The 20,692-nt window shown below is 40.3% G+C and overlaps 1 protein-coding gene and 1 long non-coding RNA gene across 8 annotated transcripts in view; one reads left to right on the top strand and one right to left on the bottom strand.

Moving 5' to 3' along the window:
- Positions 1-20,692, top strand: part of LOC103543460 (uncharacterized) — a 41,153-nt gene that overhangs the window by 6,210 nt on the left and 14,251 nt on the right. The window lies entirely within an intron of this gene.
- The window catches only part of SPARCL1 (SPARC like 1), a 43,377-nt gene that overhangs the window by 10,067 nt on the left and 12,618 nt on the right, over positions 1-20,692 (bottom strand). For 4 of the 6 annotated variants that reach the window (XM_070614344.1, XM_070614348.1, XM_070614342.1 and 1 more), the window contains 5 exons: positions 7,223-7,287; positions 4,240-4,416; positions 2,858-3,853; positions 1,491-1,563; positions 458-576 (listed from right to left, as the gene is read on the bottom strand). In XM_070614344.1, the coding sequence (XP_070470445.1) occupies positions 458-576; positions 1,491-1,563; positions 2,858-3,853; positions 4,240-4,416; positions 7,223-7,276 (1,419 nt within the window). In that variant the 5' untranslated portion in view covers positions 7,277-7,287. Of the gene's footprint in view, positions 1-457; positions 577-1,490; positions 1,564-2,857; positions 3,854-4,239; positions 4,417-7,222; positions 7,288-13,346; positions 13,526-20,692 lie in introns of all 6 variants that reach the window. The other 2 variants (XM_070614345.1, XM_070614346.1) reach the window with 1 other exon arrangement.

The raw sequence follows: 20,692 nt of genomic DNA, 5'->3' as shown, positions 1-20,692 counted from the left end.
CTAGGAAAGACAAGCATGAGCAAAAGCTCATGTTTCCAAATGTTCATTGGGAAAGCACTCTGCTCCTTAAAGCTCAGGCTGTTTGATAAACTGCGCTGTGCCACAGACATTGTCAGGTAGGTGAGGCTATTTAAATCATTACTATCCCATGCAGCACAAAGAGTCAACCAAATCATAGCAATGGTTATGACAATTTAGCTCCAGATAAGTTCAATAGCACGAAAAATGCAGATGCTCCAAGGACAGAATGAGTTTTAAAGTGAGTTCAATGCCATTACTACCATTTTAGGGCACCATTCTTTCATTTTACTGGCATTTGTTCCTACTCAATATTTCTTCAAATATTAAATAACATGGGCACTTATCTCTTTTTTTTAACAAGAAATTTCGATCGCAAACTTGTCTCATTCAAATCACTATTTGGTGCTCCTTAGAGACTATTTTGTAGAATACGTACTTGGTCAAGGAGTTTTGAAGGCGGACAAGTCACTGGATCTTGGCAAACACAGTGCGGTTTTCCATGTCGGTCAGCCTTACAGATGTGTCCTCTTTTACACTGGAAGTTCAGGCAAGAATCTAAGAGAAAAGTTTGGACAGGAAACATGGACAAAATGAAATTGAGTATGTAAACTCAAATCCATCCTGACAATTAGCTCCATTTTCACTAATAAGAGAAAATTTCTGAAAATCTTAGAAATCATTTTAATGGACATGTTAATTTTTAGCTGGGACCCTCTGGCATCAGAATATTTTACACAATAGTCTACATTTTCTGCATAGTTTGGATTGGATATTTAACAAAAACAAATAACTCTTCTTGGCCCGCCTGCAATTGTCATAGTCCAAAGTCTATAGTGCAATTATGTGCAAGTTGGTCAGAAGTTAAATAAGTCATTTTATCGTGTTGAAATTCAAAATGTTTGTGATTGGAGCATGTGCTTGGGAATTAGGTCTTAAATTAAATGTGGGCAAGCCAGCCTGGATGGCCTAGTGGTTAAAGTTCAGCATGCTCTACTTCAGTGGCCTGGGTTCGGTTCCTGGGCATGGAACCACATCACTCATCTGTCAGTAGCCATGCTGTGGCAGTGTCCCACATAGAAGAACTAGAGGGACTTACAGCTAGAATGTACAACTGTGTACCGGGGCTTTGGGGAGGAAAAAAAAAAGGTAAACATGGGATCTAAATTCACTAGTAAGTTATGGATAAGACAAAATTAATTCTTCTGCTCGGAAGCAAAAGGATTCAGAGAAAAAGAATTCTATCAATATTTCAATAGAACTTCCAGTTTGTAAACACATTTACCCATAGTTGTATATCAAATGTGCACAAGGGAATGTCAACAATTTATGGGAACATTTCTTTGGGGAGGATTGGGGAGAGGAAAAATTCTGTGCAGTGGTCACAAATGAAGGGACGGGGACAGCCCAAGGTGGCCAATTCCTTCTCCTCTTTGATGTTGTCACAAACAGCTTGCTTAGCCTGTACTCACCAACACCATGCACCCTCATGTTGCCTTCACTTGAACTTTCATCTTCGATCGGTGAGCTCTCTGCTGTCTTGGCCTTTATAACAACAAGAGCAGAAGTTGAAGTCCAGTTAGAGAAAAGCTGTTACATAATTTCTATTTCCTCTGTATACCACTATGTATACCTTCACAGAACTTTTCATACCCAAATCATTTCAGATCTCAAAGAGAGACACCAGCCACACTGTGAAAATAGACAGTAACCCTTTGAGAACCGGAGTCATTTTGTAACTTCATCAACTGGATTCGGTGCTTTATCTCAGGGGGTTACTCAGTAAAACGTCAGCAGCAGACTTGGACCCTCCTCTCTGGATTTGGGAAGACAGTGGAAATGTGGTGTCATCATGCAGTTCTGTAGTGAAGATGTGGTTACATCAGTAATCTCTATGGAGCTGTTGGTAAAGGTTGCTAAAGTGTAAGAAAACTCCTACCTTAGAATAGCAACAGAATTCTCCGTCATCGAGGTTTCTCTTGACTTTGACCACACCGAAAGCTGTGTCAAGTCCTCCTGGTGGCTGACCGCCAGGTTTTGCATGAAAGCTCCAAATGATTAAATAGCCAGATAACAATATGCTTCTCCCTCACTCCCACCCGCTGTAGTTTCCCGATGATCATTTTGGTGTGTGTTTGCTTAATAAAGTTGTAGCTGAAGCCTTTGTTCTTAATTTTTGTAGCTAAATCAACAAACATTGATGAATCTTTTATTATGTTAGAGGCCTTTTGTAGACATTGTGATTCACCTTGAATGTGACATGGCACCTGCTGTCGAGGCATTTGTGCAGCAGTTGTCAGTGTCTCCCATCCCTCATATCTGTCAGAATTTACCATTCTAGTTAGCTCTAGGGACTGTCAACTGCCAACATCTGCATCTCTGTGCCTGGAAAACCATGGAAATCTATCTGGCCTGCTCAAATGACAGACTGGAAGTATTGGGGAATTAACACCCCTCCTAGAAGTTCTTCACCTGTATAAATGCCTCAGCTCTCTTACACTCCAAATGGGATAGTCAGAGGAATGTGGTTTTAATGATTGATGTACCTTTGATTAACTTCCTTTCCTTCCCTGTATCACTTCTCCACTCCTCTTTGTTCCCTGAACTTCTCAAATAAACTGTGCTAAAACCCAGGGTCTGCGTCCAGGAAAACTCAAATAAAACAGGCATTTTCAGCCTAATGATGAGGATGCAAAGGAAAATAAACAATTGTAATATATTCTAGTAATGTACTGATAGAGATAAGCACAGGAGGCTGTGAGAGCACAGTAGAGGTCATGGCTGTTTCTCCATAAAGCCAACTGCCTTATTGGACAAGCATCATTGTCAATAATCTCACCTCTTGGTGTTCTCCAGGTTCATTGGTGTCTACATTCTCATTCTCAAGTGCTCTTTCCCTTTCCTCCTCATATCGGATGTGATAGCTAATGGATTGAGCTCTTTCAGCCTCCAGGAAGTCTTCGCTTGGGATGAAGTAGTCGTCACTTGCATCGTGTCTGGGGCCATCATCACCATCATCATCAGCCCCATGCTTTCTGGCTATGGTGTTACCGTCATCAGTAGGATCTACGAGCAAAGCCTCAGAAACAGTCTTTTTATCCATCTCCTCGTGGTTGCTGATAAATTCAAGGCCAGGTTTTCCCTCTTGGCTCTGCTGTTCAGTATCTTGATTGTGCTTATTAATTTTTGATGCAGTTTCTTCTTCCACTTCTGCTTTGGAGTCATTCTGTTCTTGTTCTTGGTTACTCTGCTCCAATTCATCTTTCTGCATCTTGCTTTCCTGAGTTGGTTGGTTGGACTCTTCCAAAATATCATCAGATTGGGTGTTCTCCCCTTCCTGCTTGCTGTCAGCATGCTCCTTGGGAAGTTCTCTCCCTCCTTCTTGGTTGTCATTGTAGGTAGCAACTTCACCTGTCTCTTGTTCCTCTTCCTCTTCTCCATCGGCAGTATTTGGATCCTGCTCTTGGTTTCCTGGATCACTTAGGTCTTGGCTATGTTCACTGCTCCTGTTTAATTGAGGATAAGAAGTATTTACAGGCTGTTCTTGGTTTTCCTCTGTCATTGTGATGCTTTCCTGTTGGTTAGAGTCTGCAGTGGAACTAACTTCAGGAGCAAGGAAGTCAACGTTCTCTGGGAGTTTCTTCTTTTGAGGCTCACTTATATCTTCTTTTAGATCCAATGTATCTTTAGATGGTGAATTCTCTAAATTCTCACTTAAGTCACTTTCACTTTCTTCTTGATCCTGTAATCCCAGCTCTTGGCTATAACTCTGGTCCTGATCTGCTGACTGGTCATAGTTTTCCTCCTTTGACTTTAATATTGAAGATTTTTCAGCCTTAAAAGAAACAAAGTTTATTCTTGAAACGAATGATAATGTAATATCTACATCGTATTTACAGTCCATAAGCCAACATCTAATATTTATTATTCTTTTTCTTACATGATATCATGTAAACTTATTTATGATGTTCTTCACCTTCTATAGCTACAAGTTTTACCTGAATTTGAATTTTATGAAATAAAACAATTATATAGCACCTTAGCCAAAGGAGTGAAACTCATTAGTTCTCACAATTCTTCTAGTGAGTAGAATTTTGAAGTGATCATCATCTTTAAAAAAATTAAACAGAGATGAGAATGAGGTAATATCTGTGACCATGCTTTGAGATTGAGACCTTTGGAGAATTAAAAATTATATTAGCACAACTAGGCTACTTTTACCCCATGGTTTGGATGGTCTTCTGTGGATGCTGCAGTTTCCTTTTCATTTTCTGAATCTTCAACCCTGAAAATGGAGACTGTAGTGTCATCAGGTGTTACCAGTGATTCAGCCTGTTGTACAGAACTCAAGGGATCAGCGGTTGGTTGGGAATGATCAGATAGGAATCTTACGTTTGCCTGAAAAAATTAAACAATGGTTTGTATTATTCATGTCCATATGTTAATGTTTAAATTTCTAGCTACTCTTTTATTGTCATGATTAATAGTAGCAATATAATTCATTTATAACATCAATTGAAAATATTTTTTAGGATTCTTAAGGATACAAACAAATGTATAGAACATAATCTTAAGGGAAAACAGAATCCCAATCAAGGTTAAGAAAAAGTTATATATATGCAGAAACTGGGTGAAAATAGAGCAACCTTTGATTTTTGGAATTATTTTTCTGTGTTTTTCAAACTTTTACAAAGCATTCATGCTTTATAATTTTGAAAAGTGTTGTTTAGCAGAAAGTTGAAGTTAAATTAAACTAACCACAGGATATAGCATTGTATGTTTTCTTAAAGTTAACTTTTAAGTACTCACTGATAATTAGCAGAAAAGGTTATAAACCTTTTAATTAATATTTGTTTACTTTCTTAACACTATCAGCCTTACATCCATCAAGAAGTCTTTTAATAAAAAACAATTTAATCTAGAACTAATTAAAAAACTGTGTGAATAAAGGGCACCGTGTGAAGTAGGGAGGAGCGGCTGTGGAGTATTATTTCCACTAGAGGGATGGCTCTGTCTATTTCTGGGAAGACAGCAGGCGTAGATGAAGAGCTGAGCAGTGAGACATAACGGAGAAGTTGAACAACTGTACTTCGAGATAAGAGACCTTCCCTTCAAGTCTTGACTCTGCTATTTATTATCTAACTGTGGTGTGACAAATTGTTAATCTCCACTCTGTCATCTCTCAAGGCAAAGTGAGCAGAGATATCAAGATAAGGTCATGTACATAAAATATTTTGTGAATTTTAGGGAGTTACCCAAGTGAAAAATTACTATTGCTAGTAGTAATAGCATCCAGTGGTAAGAAGATGAACTGTCTGGCATCTTAGGCGTATATCACCATAGATCTTCCTCTGAGAGATGCTGTGGGCACCCAGATGTCAGACAGATCCAGGTATAAGTAAAACTCAGATTCTACTTGGATTGACTCATCTTTACTCCATTAACAGGTCCTGTAGTGCTGATTGTGTAATATAAAGAAAGCCATGGATTATAGGATTTATTTTAGATTTGGTTTGCTCTCTTGCTTATTACCTGCTAAAAGGAGTAATAATATTTGAAAATGTTTCCAAAGAAACCATTTTTAAGCGGGAAGAGGAGAAAGAATGATGACCAGTTTGGCAAGTTGCCAGTGGGGGCATCATGGAAGGCAAGAGATGGAGGGGATTTTAGATTTTATAGTGGAGAACTGCTCCCCCTCTCTGCTCCCTTCCTCTTCATTCCCCCTGCCCCAAATGGAAGAAATGCACAAAAAACATGGCAGCTTATCTTCTTTCAGAAATTTTCTGAAAATGAAATTCTGTTTTATCATCATGCCCCCATCTGTATTTATAAGAACGTACCTTGTGAAAATCTGTGTGGAATCTCCTAACCACACAGAATCCACTGACTTCTGGAGAATTCAGGTAGGGGGGGAAAGTGATACAAGATTTTTAACAGATAAATCCTATGTGAAGAGTTTTAGCTTTTCAGCACTTGACTGTGTCAGTATGATAAGAAACTGTCCTAAAAAGGAAACATCTGGAATGTGTCTGTATGCAGGTGTGTCATTCAAACATTTGATGCTAAGACACTTTGCTGCCTATTTACGTGGCGGCAACAGCTGCAAGGGCAAAACACAGTAGAAAACAGCGGTTCTGTGGGAGCTCCTCTCTGTGCTGAACATGCTTTATCCCACTTTCGTAATTTCCGAGGAGAATGTATAATTTCAGCTGGAGTAGCTCCACGCTACTTAAGCATGGTTCTTTGAGGTGATCATAAATTTTGTTTTCCAGGAACTGCTTGGCTTGGATGGCATGGCATTTGTGTTTGCTGACATATCTGTCACCCAGAAGCTAGACACCAGCTATCCAAAAGGCAAGGACAGAATCTTTGACACAGAGAGGGAGGCAGAGAAGGGACAAGAGATAAATTGCTTTGTCTATTTAAAGGAGACTGATTCTTCTATGTGGTGAGAAAGGAAAAATGGCACAAATCCTTTAGTTTGATTAAGGATGATGTGGATCGTTTGGGGGGAACATCCAAATGATGCTGCAAGCCCTGGGTCCATTTTCTTTTTTTAACTTTCAGGTTATTTTGAAGCTGCTGACATGATCTCAGATGATCTGATTTGTATATGGCTGATTTATTGCTGTGTGAATGGTGAGGCCAATATATCTGACCATGAAGCAAAGAATGTTCTAGTCTTGTCTGCTTTCAGTATGTTTGCTTGGATAGACCCCCACGGATGAGCTAGGAGCCAACTTATGATTACCATCCCATTTTCTGCCCCCAACCCACAGGTTCCTGTTTTTATTATAGACTTGGAATTTCTCAACCAGTGTGTATTTGATCTTGAAGAAAACGCTGCCGGAGAGTGTGGGTATGCACTCCAAGATTTTTTATACTAATTTCTTAGATGAGCTTCTACAGGAGAAGTTCTTTTCAGTATTTGGGCATATTCCTTGGCTAATAAACTGGTAATCAACACTTTCAGCTGCATATTTATTGCAAGTGTAAAACTCGATAGTTCTGAAAGAAATATTTTTTAAAAAAGTAACATCTCAATTTTTCTAGTCATCCATTCCCTGCTTGGGCAAAAAATATTGTGATTAAAATAAAAAAGAGAATTTCAAACCACTATATAAGAACATTTTCTTTTAAATGGAGGATTTCTAAACTAACCGTCAGGAGGGAGAGATGTAATAACAGAAGAGAAGGTACTTACCGGGATTGCTGCAGTGGTTCCCAAAATGTATAGGAAAAAAAGCACCGTCTTCATGCTTTCTAGATCTGTGAACCAAGAAGATAATTAGCAGCGGTGGATAAAAGTTCCTTATAAAAGATTAAAAGATAATTTTCTTAGCAAATATTGAGTTTGATACTCTGTATTTAAAGGCAATTGTTGTCTTTGTCGACTAGCGTGTCTGAAAAGACAGATTAATGACAGTTTTGACCCAGTTGTGTCCCTGTGAGAATGACTCCTTGACTTTTTGGCCCAGCTGTGTTCAGCAGAACCTCTCTCTGTTTACGACTGTGCTTCCTTGAATAAAGGTTCTATGAAGATCTTGGGTCTTAAGATTTGTGAGTGTTCACAGTGAAGGTAAAGGGCACCAGGTGAAGTAATGTGGCATTTAGATGAATTGTCTCTTTGGTGCGGAGAAACATAAATGTAGTGAAGATTTTTAGGAATGAGACATTGCACTCCCTTCAGGGGCCACCAAGTTCATCTAATTTAGAGGTTTCACATCGGTAGTCTGTGAGCTGGCGGTGGTCTGCAGGTGGGTTTGATTTGGTCAGCACTGTGTATACACCTTGGAAATTGCCTCTGCACCATGCATTTTCTATGCCCATATTCTTTTTTTTCCTAGTTTGTTTGTTTTGGTCTTTGTTTTACACGGGCTGAGGCAGGAGCGTAGCAGTTTTGATGGGGCACCCGAAGTGTCGCTGTCAGATCTTTTCTTTTGGGGAGACATGTTTTTCTAGAGAAGTTCTTCCTATCTCCTACCTTGGAGAGGGGAGTATAAGCCTGGCTGCTAGCATTCTGTGAGACAAATGAGTGAAGGGACGGGAGATCTCCCGGTGCATACACTGACCTTCCCTTCGTCCCCAGCTTTCTGGACGGTGCCACATCCCACCCTCCACGGTGCCTATCTCGAGCCAGGGCCCCAGAACAACCTTGTCTTTCCTGTTGGGTGAAATGGGAAGTCCTCTGGCTGTGCAGGCATGAGGAAGGTTTATCTGTTTATCTGATAGGCTTTCAACCAGTCCTCCTGATTTCAGCTTCTACCCTCACCTAGCCTTCCAAATTAGCTGGGGCCTCCAATGCTTGAACTTTTCCGGGTTCTGCAGTGGGAATTGACTTCTTCATCTCTGGCACCCTTCTCTGAAAACCCTTCGGTTTCAGCCTTCCCTGTTCTTCCAACTGCTTTCCACCTCCTAAAAATTTGCTGATATCTTTTATCTTCTTTTTGTCCCTTTGTCGTTGTGTGTTTATATTGTTATTTTTCTTTTCCTATCATTATACTGGAATTTTAGCAGGGAGTGGCAATATATGCATATGTTTCATCTACCCCGCTTAATCAACAAATGATTTCCGTTTCTTCATCTGATTTATATTCCCTTTATTTATTAGTAATATTATTATTATTATTCAGGACACATAGAAACTACCGTGGGTCTTTTGTTCTAATTCCATTCGCAAATAAAGGTTTTATTGAAGAAAAGGAGGCTATAGATGCTAGCACAGACTTTCTTATCATGTTAGAAACAAATAAGAACACATTCTCGCCTTTATCACTATTCCAACCCTGCAGGGTGGGACCTGGACTGGGGAACAGTGTGTTGGAAGGATGGAGAGTAAAGCTGCACGGAGAAAGTGATTTGGGATTGAGCATGGGGGAAAAACTCAAATCATTTATGACCTTATATAACCATAAATAATCTAATCTATTCTAGTTTTAATGAAAATACCATGTACTCAGCTTGGAGAATTAAGTTTAATTCCTCTAAGGGACCCCTCTGAAAATGACTATATATAACTTACGTAGAAATGCAGAGTACCTACAGTGGAATGTGTGTTACATCATCTATATCCTTAAATGAACTTTGTTTAGAACTAGCAATGGTGTAGAACAGATACTGGAAGTTGGTATTATCAAGCGCCTCGAGTTTACCGAACAGATTTACAGATAGAATGTCATCTTATTTGACCTTTGCAACAACCGCATGACGTGGCAGATGAAGAGCAGGCCTAGAAGGGCTCTGACAGACGTGCTCTAGGTCACAGAGCTGTTCAGATGGGGACCTGGGCTTGAACCCAGCTTCCCTGGCTCCTGCTCCGGTGCTGTCCCGGATCTTTTGCAAACAAAGATCTCATTTACCTCTTACACAAAGAAGTAGGGAAGAAGAAAAAATCCCCCAAAACCAGTACTGGGAAAAATTCAGAATTCACTTTGGGCTTTTAAATAAAGGCTCCAAACATTTTAAGGTTTAACCTATTGCCTACATGGCTGATACATTTTTCTGTGTTGGGGTGAAAAAGGCATAGAAGGTCGGTTGGGTTATTTGATATCAAAAGTCCCTCTCAATAATGCTTTTTATAGTCTAAACAAGGCAAAAGCATAGAAATTCAATTTCCCTTGACAAATAAAAATGGCAAGTAATAGGATATATTGGAGTATATGAGGAAGCCATTTTATGTAAACCTTATTCGGCCTGACCTTGCCTTTCCTAAAGGGCCTGACCGAGGCTGTTGAGCATGCATTGTATATCTGCTTTAGAGATTCCCTATGTCAAGAACAAAGGCCCTAGAGATAAAGGTGCAACTTCCCTCCCCCTCCCAACGTTGGCATTCCTTAAGGATTAAGCATCTTTCCTTAGGCTGGGAACTGATTGCTGCGCCACCTGTGACTGCCCAGCTCGAGACAATAGACTTGCCTCCTGCTATGCCCTCCAAGAAAGCAGACCCACTACCTGCTGTGTCCATCAAGTGCTGTGCCGACAGGGCAATCTTGTGACTATTGTGGGAGGGACATTTCAATCATATGTGAAACGTCCTGTATGGGGGTATATAACCACTCTGTGCACCCCACTTCTTCAGTGCCCTTTCTTCCTTCAGGAAGAAAGGCCCCAGGCCATGGTCCTCAGATTTTAGCTCAGACTAAACTCACCCAAATTTTCATTTATAGATTGGTTATGGATTATTTTCATCAACACCCTTGAATGAAGAACATGTTTAAATAAAAACATACAGCCCTGCCACCATCTCTAACACTTCTAGAATGAAAAAAACATTAAATTGTTAGGAGAGCTGGATATCGGCTCCAGCACTGTCCTTGATGGGCCAAGAGACCATGGGCAAGTCACTTACCCTTTCTTAGATACATTTTTCTTCAGTGATAGACAATGAAGTGGTTGACCTAGAGATCCTCCTGCTCTAACATTTTATAATTCTAAAATTGGAAATAATTCTATGACTCCCATGAACCAGAAACTGCTGCTTTTTTTCCTTAAACACTAAACACTAAAAATATATTCTGCAATTTTATTGTATCAAACAAAAAAGTTTTATATATGATATTTTATACTTTGGGAAAATAAGTAGAATCTATTTTCTATCTCTATTATTGATGATAATTTAAAATATTTTATTCTCTTAATGAGCGCTCATTGTGAAGAGTCATTGAAAAATGCAGTCTCCTTCCTGTATATTTCAGAATTTAACATTCATTCATTCATTCCACCAGGATTTATTAGATTTATGGAACTATAGTCATTCATATTTTAGATCAGCATATTATTACTATTCTGCTGTTTTGGAAAACTATAAAAATACAAATTAGTATAGCTTAGTGTAGGGTTTCTTTATCTTGGCACTATCAACATTTTGGACTGGATAATTCTTTGTTGTAGGGGCAGTCCTGTGCCTTGTAGGATGTTCAGCAGCAGCTCTGAATTCTACCCAGTAGATATCAGCAGCAAGATCCCCATCCCCCACCAGTTACGACAACCAAAAATGTCTCCAGACAGTGCCAAGTGCCCCCTGGAGGGCAAAATCACGCTGATCGAGAACTCCTGGTTTAGTAGAAGGAACATGGTGCTTTGGGGTTAGAAATCACATATTTGAACTTGGACCAGCAGTTGCTATCTATGTAACCTTTGGCAAGTTACTTAACCCTCTGAGCCTCAGATTCCCCATCTAAAAATGGGGATAGCATCTGCGAAGGTTAATTTTATGTGACAACTTGACTGGGTTGTGGCTGCTCAGATATCTGATTAAACATTATGTCTGGTGTGCCTGCGAGGGTGTTTCCAGGAGAGATTAGCATTTGAATCAGTGGACTGCATAAATCAGATTGCCCTTTCCAGGGTGAGTGGGCTTCATCCAATCTGTTGAGGACCTGAACAGAACAAAAAGGTGGAGTAAGGGAGAATTTGCTTTCTCAGCCTCACTGTTTGGACTGGGACATAGGTCTTCTCTTGACCTCAGACTGGGACATACACCATCAGTGCCCCGGTGCTCAGGCCTTAGGACAAGGACTAGAGAGTTGTATAACACCATCGTGTTTCCTGGGTCTCCATCTTGCAAATCATGGAACTTATCAGTGTCCGTAACTGCCTGAGCCAGTTCCTCATAATACATCTCGCTTTCTCTGTTTCTCTGGAGAACACTGACAAATATAATATCGAATTCAATTTTGTGAAGATTAGAAGAAATAATACTTGTAAAAATGGCTGATACCTGGGAGGTTCTTAATAAATTTTTATTCTTCTCTCATCTTCCATAAAAGTCAAATTGTGATTCTTGGATAAACAACCTGGAGCCTCAGAAAATAATATAATTTAAGTTGTGCTGTGAGGTCAGAATGACTTTCTAGTGGAATATTTAAAGTCTGTTTTGCCAACACATTTACCAAAGCTCCCTTTAATGCCAGGAGTCTTTCCTACATCCATCACAAAAAGCAATGGAATTAGGCCAAAAGACTGTTACTGCATTTTCTTATAAACTGTAGCAACAGAAAGGGGAAGCAAGAAACATCAAAAGTGTGGTGGATTTTAAGACTGATATCCTTTGATTTTAGTTTTTATAGCAATATGTATTGCTAATGAAATTTGAGAGAGTATTTCCCTTTAATTTGATCACAGGATCTCACAAATTCCCTTTACTTTTCTTAAATCTAATGCAGGTGAATGTGTTAAGAAGAACATGTATCCAGTGGGCCAGAGCTTGCACCACTCATTCACTCTCATTCATTTATTGAGCACTTATTAGACACTGCCCAAGCACAAGGCTACATGGTTCTTGTTGGAAGAGTTACAAAGGAGGAAGTCAAGCAAATTAATGATTCAGTATAACGTGATGAGTGTGTCTATAATGCAATGGAAATACAGATAAGAAGCATTTAAAATTAGGTGGTTAGTATAGCTAACATGTACTAAATCCTAAGATCTAGGCACTATTCTGAGGGCTTTGTACATAATAACTCTTTGAGTCTTCTCAGCAATCCTACAAGGTAGCTCTGGATTTTCATCACTTTACTAGTAAGGAAACTAAGGTTAAGTGATGTGTTCAAAGTTTCACAGCTAAGTGGCAGAGCTGATTTTTGAGACCTGGTTGTTTGATTTTTTGTCTGTGTTCTTAACCACGATGCTATATTGCTCCTGTGCAGAGAAGACTTTCAGAGAAGGTAGTTCTTGACTGAGATGCGAAGCCAATCAGTAGTAGTTAGCCGTACGAAAGAAGAAGGCAATCTAGAGGGTAGAAGCAGCGTAGGTGAAGGTCTCAGACCGAAGACAGTGTGTGTCTGAGCCACTAGGGTGTTAACGGGGGGAGCAGAGGGAGACCAGGCTCAAAAACAAGGCTAGTCCTTATGTTTTAAACTAGGAATTTTAAGCTCCAGCTAAAAAGCAATGGGAACTCAACGAATGATGATAAGTAGGGGAGTGATAAAATCAGATTCGGATGTTAGAAAGGGTCGTGTTAGAAAGCCGTGTGGGGGATAGACTAGCAGAAAGACTTATGAGGAGAAAATTGCAATATCAAGATGAGAAGTGATCAGAGCCTTAAATTTTTGCTATGGTCCTGGAAATGGAGAAGAGAGGCTCATGAGAGTCCATTGTTAAATTTCCAGGGATTTTGTGAGCTGATTGTTAAACCAAGCCATCATTAAAAATTAAATTATATACACATAACTAAATTAATTATATGAAAAATAAAGGAAATACTCAAAACTCATCACTTCATACTTTTTTACTACATTTTACTGTTACCTACTCTCTTGAGGTTATTTATACCTGCCATATCTGCAGGTGGAAATACTACTTAATGTGTACTACTGTGCATCTCTTACCAGTTCTGTCCAGTCATGTCATGTTGACAGCTTGAAATGAGCCATGGTGGGAGGATTACACCATGGAAATCATGAAACGCTACCTTCCCTTCTCCAAAGTTGATTGTTAAACATTTACCAGCACATCTCTGGATAGTTCTGAGAAATCTTTATAGGCAGAACAGATTAGACTTAGTGACCTGTGGGGTATTATGGAAAGAAGAGAAGGAAGAGTCTTGGGTTATCACATTTCTAATTTGAGCAACTGGGTAAAAGGTGGTGTTAATCACCAAGATAAGGGATTACAAGAGGAGGATCTGGTTTTAGAAGAAACATGATGAATTAATTTTGGATTTGCTGAATTTGAGTAGAGATGTACTTGGATAAACAGATCTGCTGGTAAGCATAGAGTCTGGGACTAGAGATATAGTTTGAGAACTATTAGCAAGAGAAGCAACACAATGAGTATAGCAGAAGGCAGGAGCCAGAACCCTGGTGAGTGAAGACCTTAAGCTGCCATTAGAAAATGGGAAGAGCTAAAGAAACAAAGGATGAGAGAAAGGAAAGTCACATAAGAAGAGGAAAGTGTTAAATGCCACAGAAAGGTCAAAGTAAACAAGGCCAGGGAATTTTCCATTGCCTTTGGAAATACAGAGGTTATTGGAGAGTTGAGGGAGAGTAGTTTGGGTGCAATGGTGTTGGTGGAGGCCACTCTGCATTGCCTGGGGAGTACATGGGCAGTGATGAAGTGAAGATACTGAGTGTAGACCATTCTTTTAAGAAGGCTGGCTATGAAAGGAATGAGAGTAGGATGGTAGCTAACAGGGAATGTGCAATCACAAGAGGTTTGTATTTGTATTTAATTGTGACCATCCAAATGGTAGCAACTCAGCACAAGGTTAACATAAGTGAAGCCATATTGTAGAAAAGAAACCATACTGTAACTTTGAGTGACCTCTGATTAACTAACCCAGCTGCGATAAGTTGATAACTTTGTTCTTTTGAGTTCCTTAGGAATGTGATAACCCCTGCGCAGAAAGGCTATGCTGATAGCCAACACCTATGAGTGTATAGGGCACTGCTCCACTTGCTGATGCATATCCAGTAAAACAACAGATTATCAGGAACTAAGACCAGGTGTCTGCCCCACATGAAGACCAGATGCCTCCTCCACCTGGAGACCAGATGCCTCCCCCATCTGGAGACCAGCCCCTTATATAACTGGCCTGTAGTCTTTGCTCTGTAAGATGGTTCTTTTGGACATTAGTTGGCCATCTTCCCCTTTGCTAGCAAGCTGTAATTTAACTCTTTCTCTCCTACCACCTTGCCTCTTTTTAAAAAGATTTTATTTTTCCTTTTTCTCTCCAAAGCCCCCCAGTACCTAGTTGTACATTTTAGTTGTGGGTGCTTCTAGTTGAGGCATGTAGGACGCCGCCTCAGCATAGCCTGATGAGCAGTGTCATGTTCCCACCCAGGATCCGAACGGGCAAAACCCTGGGCCGCTGAAGCTGAGCGCGTGAACTTAATCACTCGGCCACGGGGCTGGCCCCCCAACTTTGCCTCTTGACTGTTGGCATGTCTTGCAGCAGGCAGACGACCCGCCTTGGGCAGTAACAAGTATTTTCTATGCTGAGGGGAAAGCATAAGTAACAAATGAGAGGATGGAGAGAAAGAGAGGAGATGTAAACAATGATGGATCCCAGTGAACAACAACTCCTGGGCTTCATGCTTTGTAACTTTGGCCTTGACCTTGTGGCTTGCTTTGGCCAATGGGACATTAGTAAGCATGATGATAGCAGAGGCTTGGTAAGCACTTGCACAGTGGGATTTGTCTTCCTGTGGAAGCCATCCGTCAAGCTGTAAAAAACTCGGACTTGGACTAGAGACTAGTTTGGACTGCTGAATAACAAGTGGCCACATGGAGAGAAGCCTGGAAGATGAGAGACCATCTGGGATGGTTCAGCCCCAACTGAGCTCCCAGCTTTCTGGAGCCACATGAGTGACTCCTGACAAATTGAGACCCAGCTGAGCCCAGTACAGATTGCAGAATTATGTACAAATAAAGGGATTGGTTTTAAGCCATTTAATTTTGGGGTGGATTGTTATGTAGTAATAGATAACTCAACTGGGGGAAAACAGAGAAAGCTGCCTGAGTATTGGCAAGGTAGTGTTGCACAGTGATCAAAGACATTGGCTCTGAAACAGGACTTCCTGGACTCTCATAATTAATTTGCATAGTCTTAGGTAAATTATTTTTTTGAGCCTTCCTTCTTTATCTGTAAAATGATGATGAAGATTAAGATGATAGAATATCATAGAATATTTGTTGGTCTAATATTTAAGCACAGATGGAGGATTTAACTTTGAAAAGAAGGAGGAATTCTTTGTTCTTTCAGACAGAAGGGAGGAAAGCTTAATTGTAAGCTGTTAAGGCAAGGCCCAGGGATATCGATTCATTATGTCGGACATAGTTATACCTTCCTTACATTTATACAGCACTTCACAGTTTATGAACTATTTTCTTGAGTACTGTCTCATTGGATCCAATAAAGAGGGAAGATAACGTTTAACTATAAAGAAGCAGAAACTTGAAGCATCTAAATTATTTGGCTAAATGTGCAGGAATTAAGAGGTGAGCAAGGACTAAAGTGCTGTGCTTTGCACTCAGAATCCAGGGTTCTCACGTGGTCTGGCAGAACAGGCTGCCGACTGGAAATCAGAGGTTCTGGCTTTGGCTCCTGGCTCTGTCAAGTACTAAATGCTACTTTGAGTAAATTACCTAGTCTCTCCAAACTTCATCTCTAGAATGGGAATAACAATTCCTTCCAATGTCAAAGGGAGCCACTGAGGTGGGGAAGCTCTTTGCAAACTCTGAAGTAACATACACATGTGGGCGATTATTATTTCCACTGCTCCGCCTGGTGCCTCCATCAATCTTATCATTGTAGTCATTTATGTCTTATATTAAGTGTGATATTAGGGAAATGAATCTGTAGTGTTTCCTTACTTTTTCTCTCCTCTCTCCTTCCATGTCTTCTTCCCCTTGGTGATTCAAGTTGCCCAGGAGTCCCAGTTCCAGAACATTTTGACATTTAGTTCACTCATTGAAAAGAAACTCACCTGTCCTATAGTTCACACATTTGAATTCTAGTTTTCCACATGCATCTAATCCATACTTAAGAGATAAGAATATTCTTGAATTAATGTCTTTCTAGTCTCCCGTAAGAGGTATTTTCACACTGGCCTTAACCCAAAAGAGCTACTAGAATGCTGAGAATCTTGGCATAGCTGCGGGGAAGCCATATTAAGACATAGAATAAGTAGAGGTTTTGTCATAAGACCTTCAGTGGCCAGTTGTGCAGGCTTTTTGAGAGTAAGCCCTACCTTTTCCTGCCTGGTCCCCGAGTATTTACTGTGTCCCAGGATGGAACTACGTTTTAGGGGTCTCATGTTTATTTCCATGCTGAAATCGAAAACAAAATTTAAAGACAGAAAATGGCTATGTCGTTTAGAATGATCCAAGTGGGAAACCACTTCAAGTTTTCAACTACAAAGCAGGTGCCTGTGTTGTATTTTGAAAGATAGGACCTTGTGGAACAATCCAGCATCTAGAACCTAGAAGGCCTTGAGTTCTTCTGCTGTGTTCCACTTTGTCCTTCAGACCAGTCACTGGGCATTTTTGGCTCACTGAGCTAATTGTATTTGCCACGCATTGATCAAAATAATTTCATGGCCTCCAGCTTCTTATTTTAAGAACGGAACAACTGTGCTGATTTGTATAAATAAGACAGAGTGATGAACATTCCTGGAGAATGAGAGATATTTTGAAAACAACTCTCATGCTGAAGATTGCAGGCAGGCTTAATTAGCTGGTGCTTGCAAAGTACTTTGAAAATGAAACCCATGATGTCCTTGCTAAGCATGATGAATATAATTTATTCTTGGATGAGTAAAAAGTTGTATATTTTGAGACATTTGAATTTGGTGTGCACTCTTTAAAAAATGCAGATGGTTATTTTTGCAGAAAGAGCAAATAAAACTCTAGGTGAAAAATGCAGACATGAGTCAAATTTTTGAACACAGAGTCATTATTCTTGAAGACATATATGCAGTGTTGATGTGAAATTAGATAAATATTATTTTGCCCAAATGCATGAGTTTATTCACAGACAGCAGCATAGGTGAATGAACACGTGGTGTAGAACGGACGACTAAGTTCCAGACCTGAACTGCCTTTTGCCAGCCAGGAGACTTTGGTCAAATCACTGGTTTTTTCATCCACAAAAGAGGAAAAATAATAGTACCTTTCCTATTTATCTTCTAGGGCTGTTTTGAGACTCAAATGTGATCATATAGTCATTTGGTAATTTCATCAACTGTAAAAATGAAATGAAAGATATACTTTCTTTGAAACACTCATAAGGCAAAAAATGGCTTAATAATCCTGTAAGTAATACTCCACAGAGACTTCAATTCATCCCTTTACTTAGAGTTCTTAATTTACTTCTTTCTTTCCTTCCTTCCACTGTTTTTTGTCATGGGTCTAGAGTGGTTAAAGATGAGAGATAGTGGGGAAATTCAAGGAGAGCCTTTTCCTTCTGTTAGGAACAGAATATCTCATCACCGAACTTTCAGGAAAACCTCATCTGGAATTTTAAAAGATGACAGCTAGACTGCATTTTTATGGGTATGGCTTTCTGGCCAGGGTTTGGAATTTCAAATGCCTGGAGTTCTTCTGCCGGCTAGCCCATGCACCATCAGAACAAATATCTAGATGAAACATCTGACATTGTGGAAGCAGGTCTCCTATCAAGAACCAAACACCCACAAACATCAACTCTATTTTAGCTCATGTGGGTAGCTGTCTTGAGACAATTCCTAACAGTTTTACTTTAATATGTATAAACACTATGGTATAATAAAAATACTTTAAATCCTTTGCTCCTCCTACCATAGAGAGGTGGAGTCAAATTCTCCTCCCCCAGAATCTGGACCAGTGTTAGTGACTTGAACAAAAGATTGGGGCGGAAGTGATATTCTGGGGCTTGACTCATAAGAAGCCTTGGAGTTTTGACCTGGATCTCTGGGAACACTCATTTGGGGAGCCCCAAGCCACCTTGTAAAGAGACTGTCATGCCACAGAAGACACTGTTCAATGGTCCCTGCCAACCCCAGCTTTCCATGTGTCCTCGCAAAGGCACAGGACGTGTGAGTGGAGCCACCTGGACCCGCCAGAGCAGCTCATCTGCTGGCTCAGTACATCTCAGTGACCTGCCCAAACTCCTGACCCACAAAATCTTGAGACTTTTTGAAACGGTTGGTGTTTTAAGTCAGTAAGTTTCTAAGTAGCATCAAAGAATTGGGATAAACATTAAACATCTTGGGTGAAATAGCACTCAAGTGTGTTCATTAATAATAGAATCACTTATGTTCATCAAATTATTATTTTATTGAAAAAGTAGGTTTTTTTTCATTGGTTGTTTAATATAGTAGCTAATGTCATGGCTTATATTTTTTGAGATTTTACTCTATGCTAGGTACTATGCTAAGTACTTCACCTGTGTACCACACATGTATTCCCACGCGTCACCTCACTCCACTTCACAGACAGTCCATCCAGTGCGATCTTCCTGAACATCCCTGTGTGCCACTGTCCCAGTCATGAAGGAAGAGCATGGAGCCAAAGGATAGGAGAATTTCAAAAGGGGTGGCTTTTCAGGGACATTCTCAAAGATCTATCTCTCTCTAGCTCAGAAGAAATTAGTACATTCTCCTTTTTCTGCGATGTGTAATTAGGGATTACTTTAATTATATTTAGAGGATCCCCACAGGCTTATCTTAGGCAAGATTGTGTGAGAGCCATGTTTCCACCCTTCTTCATCATTCCTTTCAGAGTTCCTCACGTGTTGTGCCACTCACCACTCACTAATCTCCCTTTGTCTCCGTTCCCAACTCCGCCCGGGCTGGACCTGTGGAGGCATCGCTCTGTTTTTTTCCTCAGGCATTTGCCAGCGCTTCAGAAAGTCTCCACTACTCCCTGCCCTGTGGCGCAGAGGGAGAAATCATTTTGGCCATATTTATTTCTCTTCGCTCAAATCACATTATGACATCTGCCCTTTGATTCCCTCTTACTCTGTGAACACTGGGTTTTCTCATGTTGACATGAATTTATTCTTCCTCCTTTTTTTGCATATTCTTTGGGTATTGACATCTGAGTGTGGCCAGAGGTGGAAGTACCGCAAAGCTAAGAAGTTTAAGTTTCAGGGCTTCTCACTTGGACAGGCTTCTTACAAGACCTGTACCTGATTTTGACTTTTCTATTTTTAAAAAAGAAGATCCCACACAGTGTGTAAACTTCTGGTTCACAATTTTGAATCCACCCCTGAGCATGGCTCACCTGAAGTCCTGTGGCATTTGTCAGGTTGCAGGACTTAATAATATCTGAATGATTTGCTTTGTACTGTTAATAGCATGACAATTCACCTTTTGAAGGCTACCTAACCCCTAAAATGATCCGATATATTAATCTTATTCTTTCTCTGCTTTTAGCTCTTCTCTCTGCCCGGTATTTATTTTATTCTCTGCCTCCCTGGATTTCTTTCCTTTGAATGCCAGGTTCTTAGCTTTCTCCTCTGACTACTCTTATTTCAACTTCCCATCTTAGTTAAAGTCCACCAGCATAATATAAAACCTCTTTGGATTCAGTGGAAATTGTCTCTCTCCTTTTGTTAATAGAGTAAATTGGTTGTTAAGTTCTAGTTGGAAGAGGAATTTCAAGTGCTTTCAGCTCTGTGAATGTACCAAGAATTATTCGCTGAGGTAGTTCCCTTCCAAGATCAAGAAAAACAGCAAATCATACCTAAGAACAGTTCCAACTAACCTCATTCTCATGGGGTTGGGACCCACTGGGGAACAATGGGGGGCTTTGATGAGTAGTTCTTGTGTGAACCACTAGTGAAAGCTCTCACTGCAAGCAGAAGTCCCTCCAGGATTCAGCACGGGGTCTAGACTTCTCCTCCGCCTTGGTGATGGCCAACACATTGAATGGGGAAACAATTGCTTGCCCGGTGGGGCAACGTCACTCATTACTGGCCTTCTGTGAAAGGAGCAGACACGATAAACCCTAATGGGTTTCATGGCTGAGTTTTGAGAAGCCCTTTGAAAATAGGGTGTAAAACCTAAACTTATCCATGCCTTCAGAGAGGCAGTGCTAGAAGATTCATTCAAGCAAGGCGCGAATACAGTTAGCTGGTCTACAGCTGTGAATTCTGCCTCTCCCACATTGGGAAGAGATTTTCTTTTCTTTGAATATCCAGATATCTTCCCTTTGCTCCCCCAGATCCACTCCACAACCACTGTGCAGCCTT

The sequence above is a fragment of the Equus przewalskii genome, chromosome 3 (genome assembly GCF_037783145.1).
Source record: "Equus przewalskii isolate Varuska chromosome 3, EquPr2, whole genome shotgun sequence".
NCBI classification, from domain to species: domain Eukaryota; kingdom Metazoa; phylum Chordata; class Mammalia; order Perissodactyla; family Equidae; genus Equus; species Equus przewalskii.
This window is presented reverse-complemented; position numbering and strand designations above follow the sequence as displayed.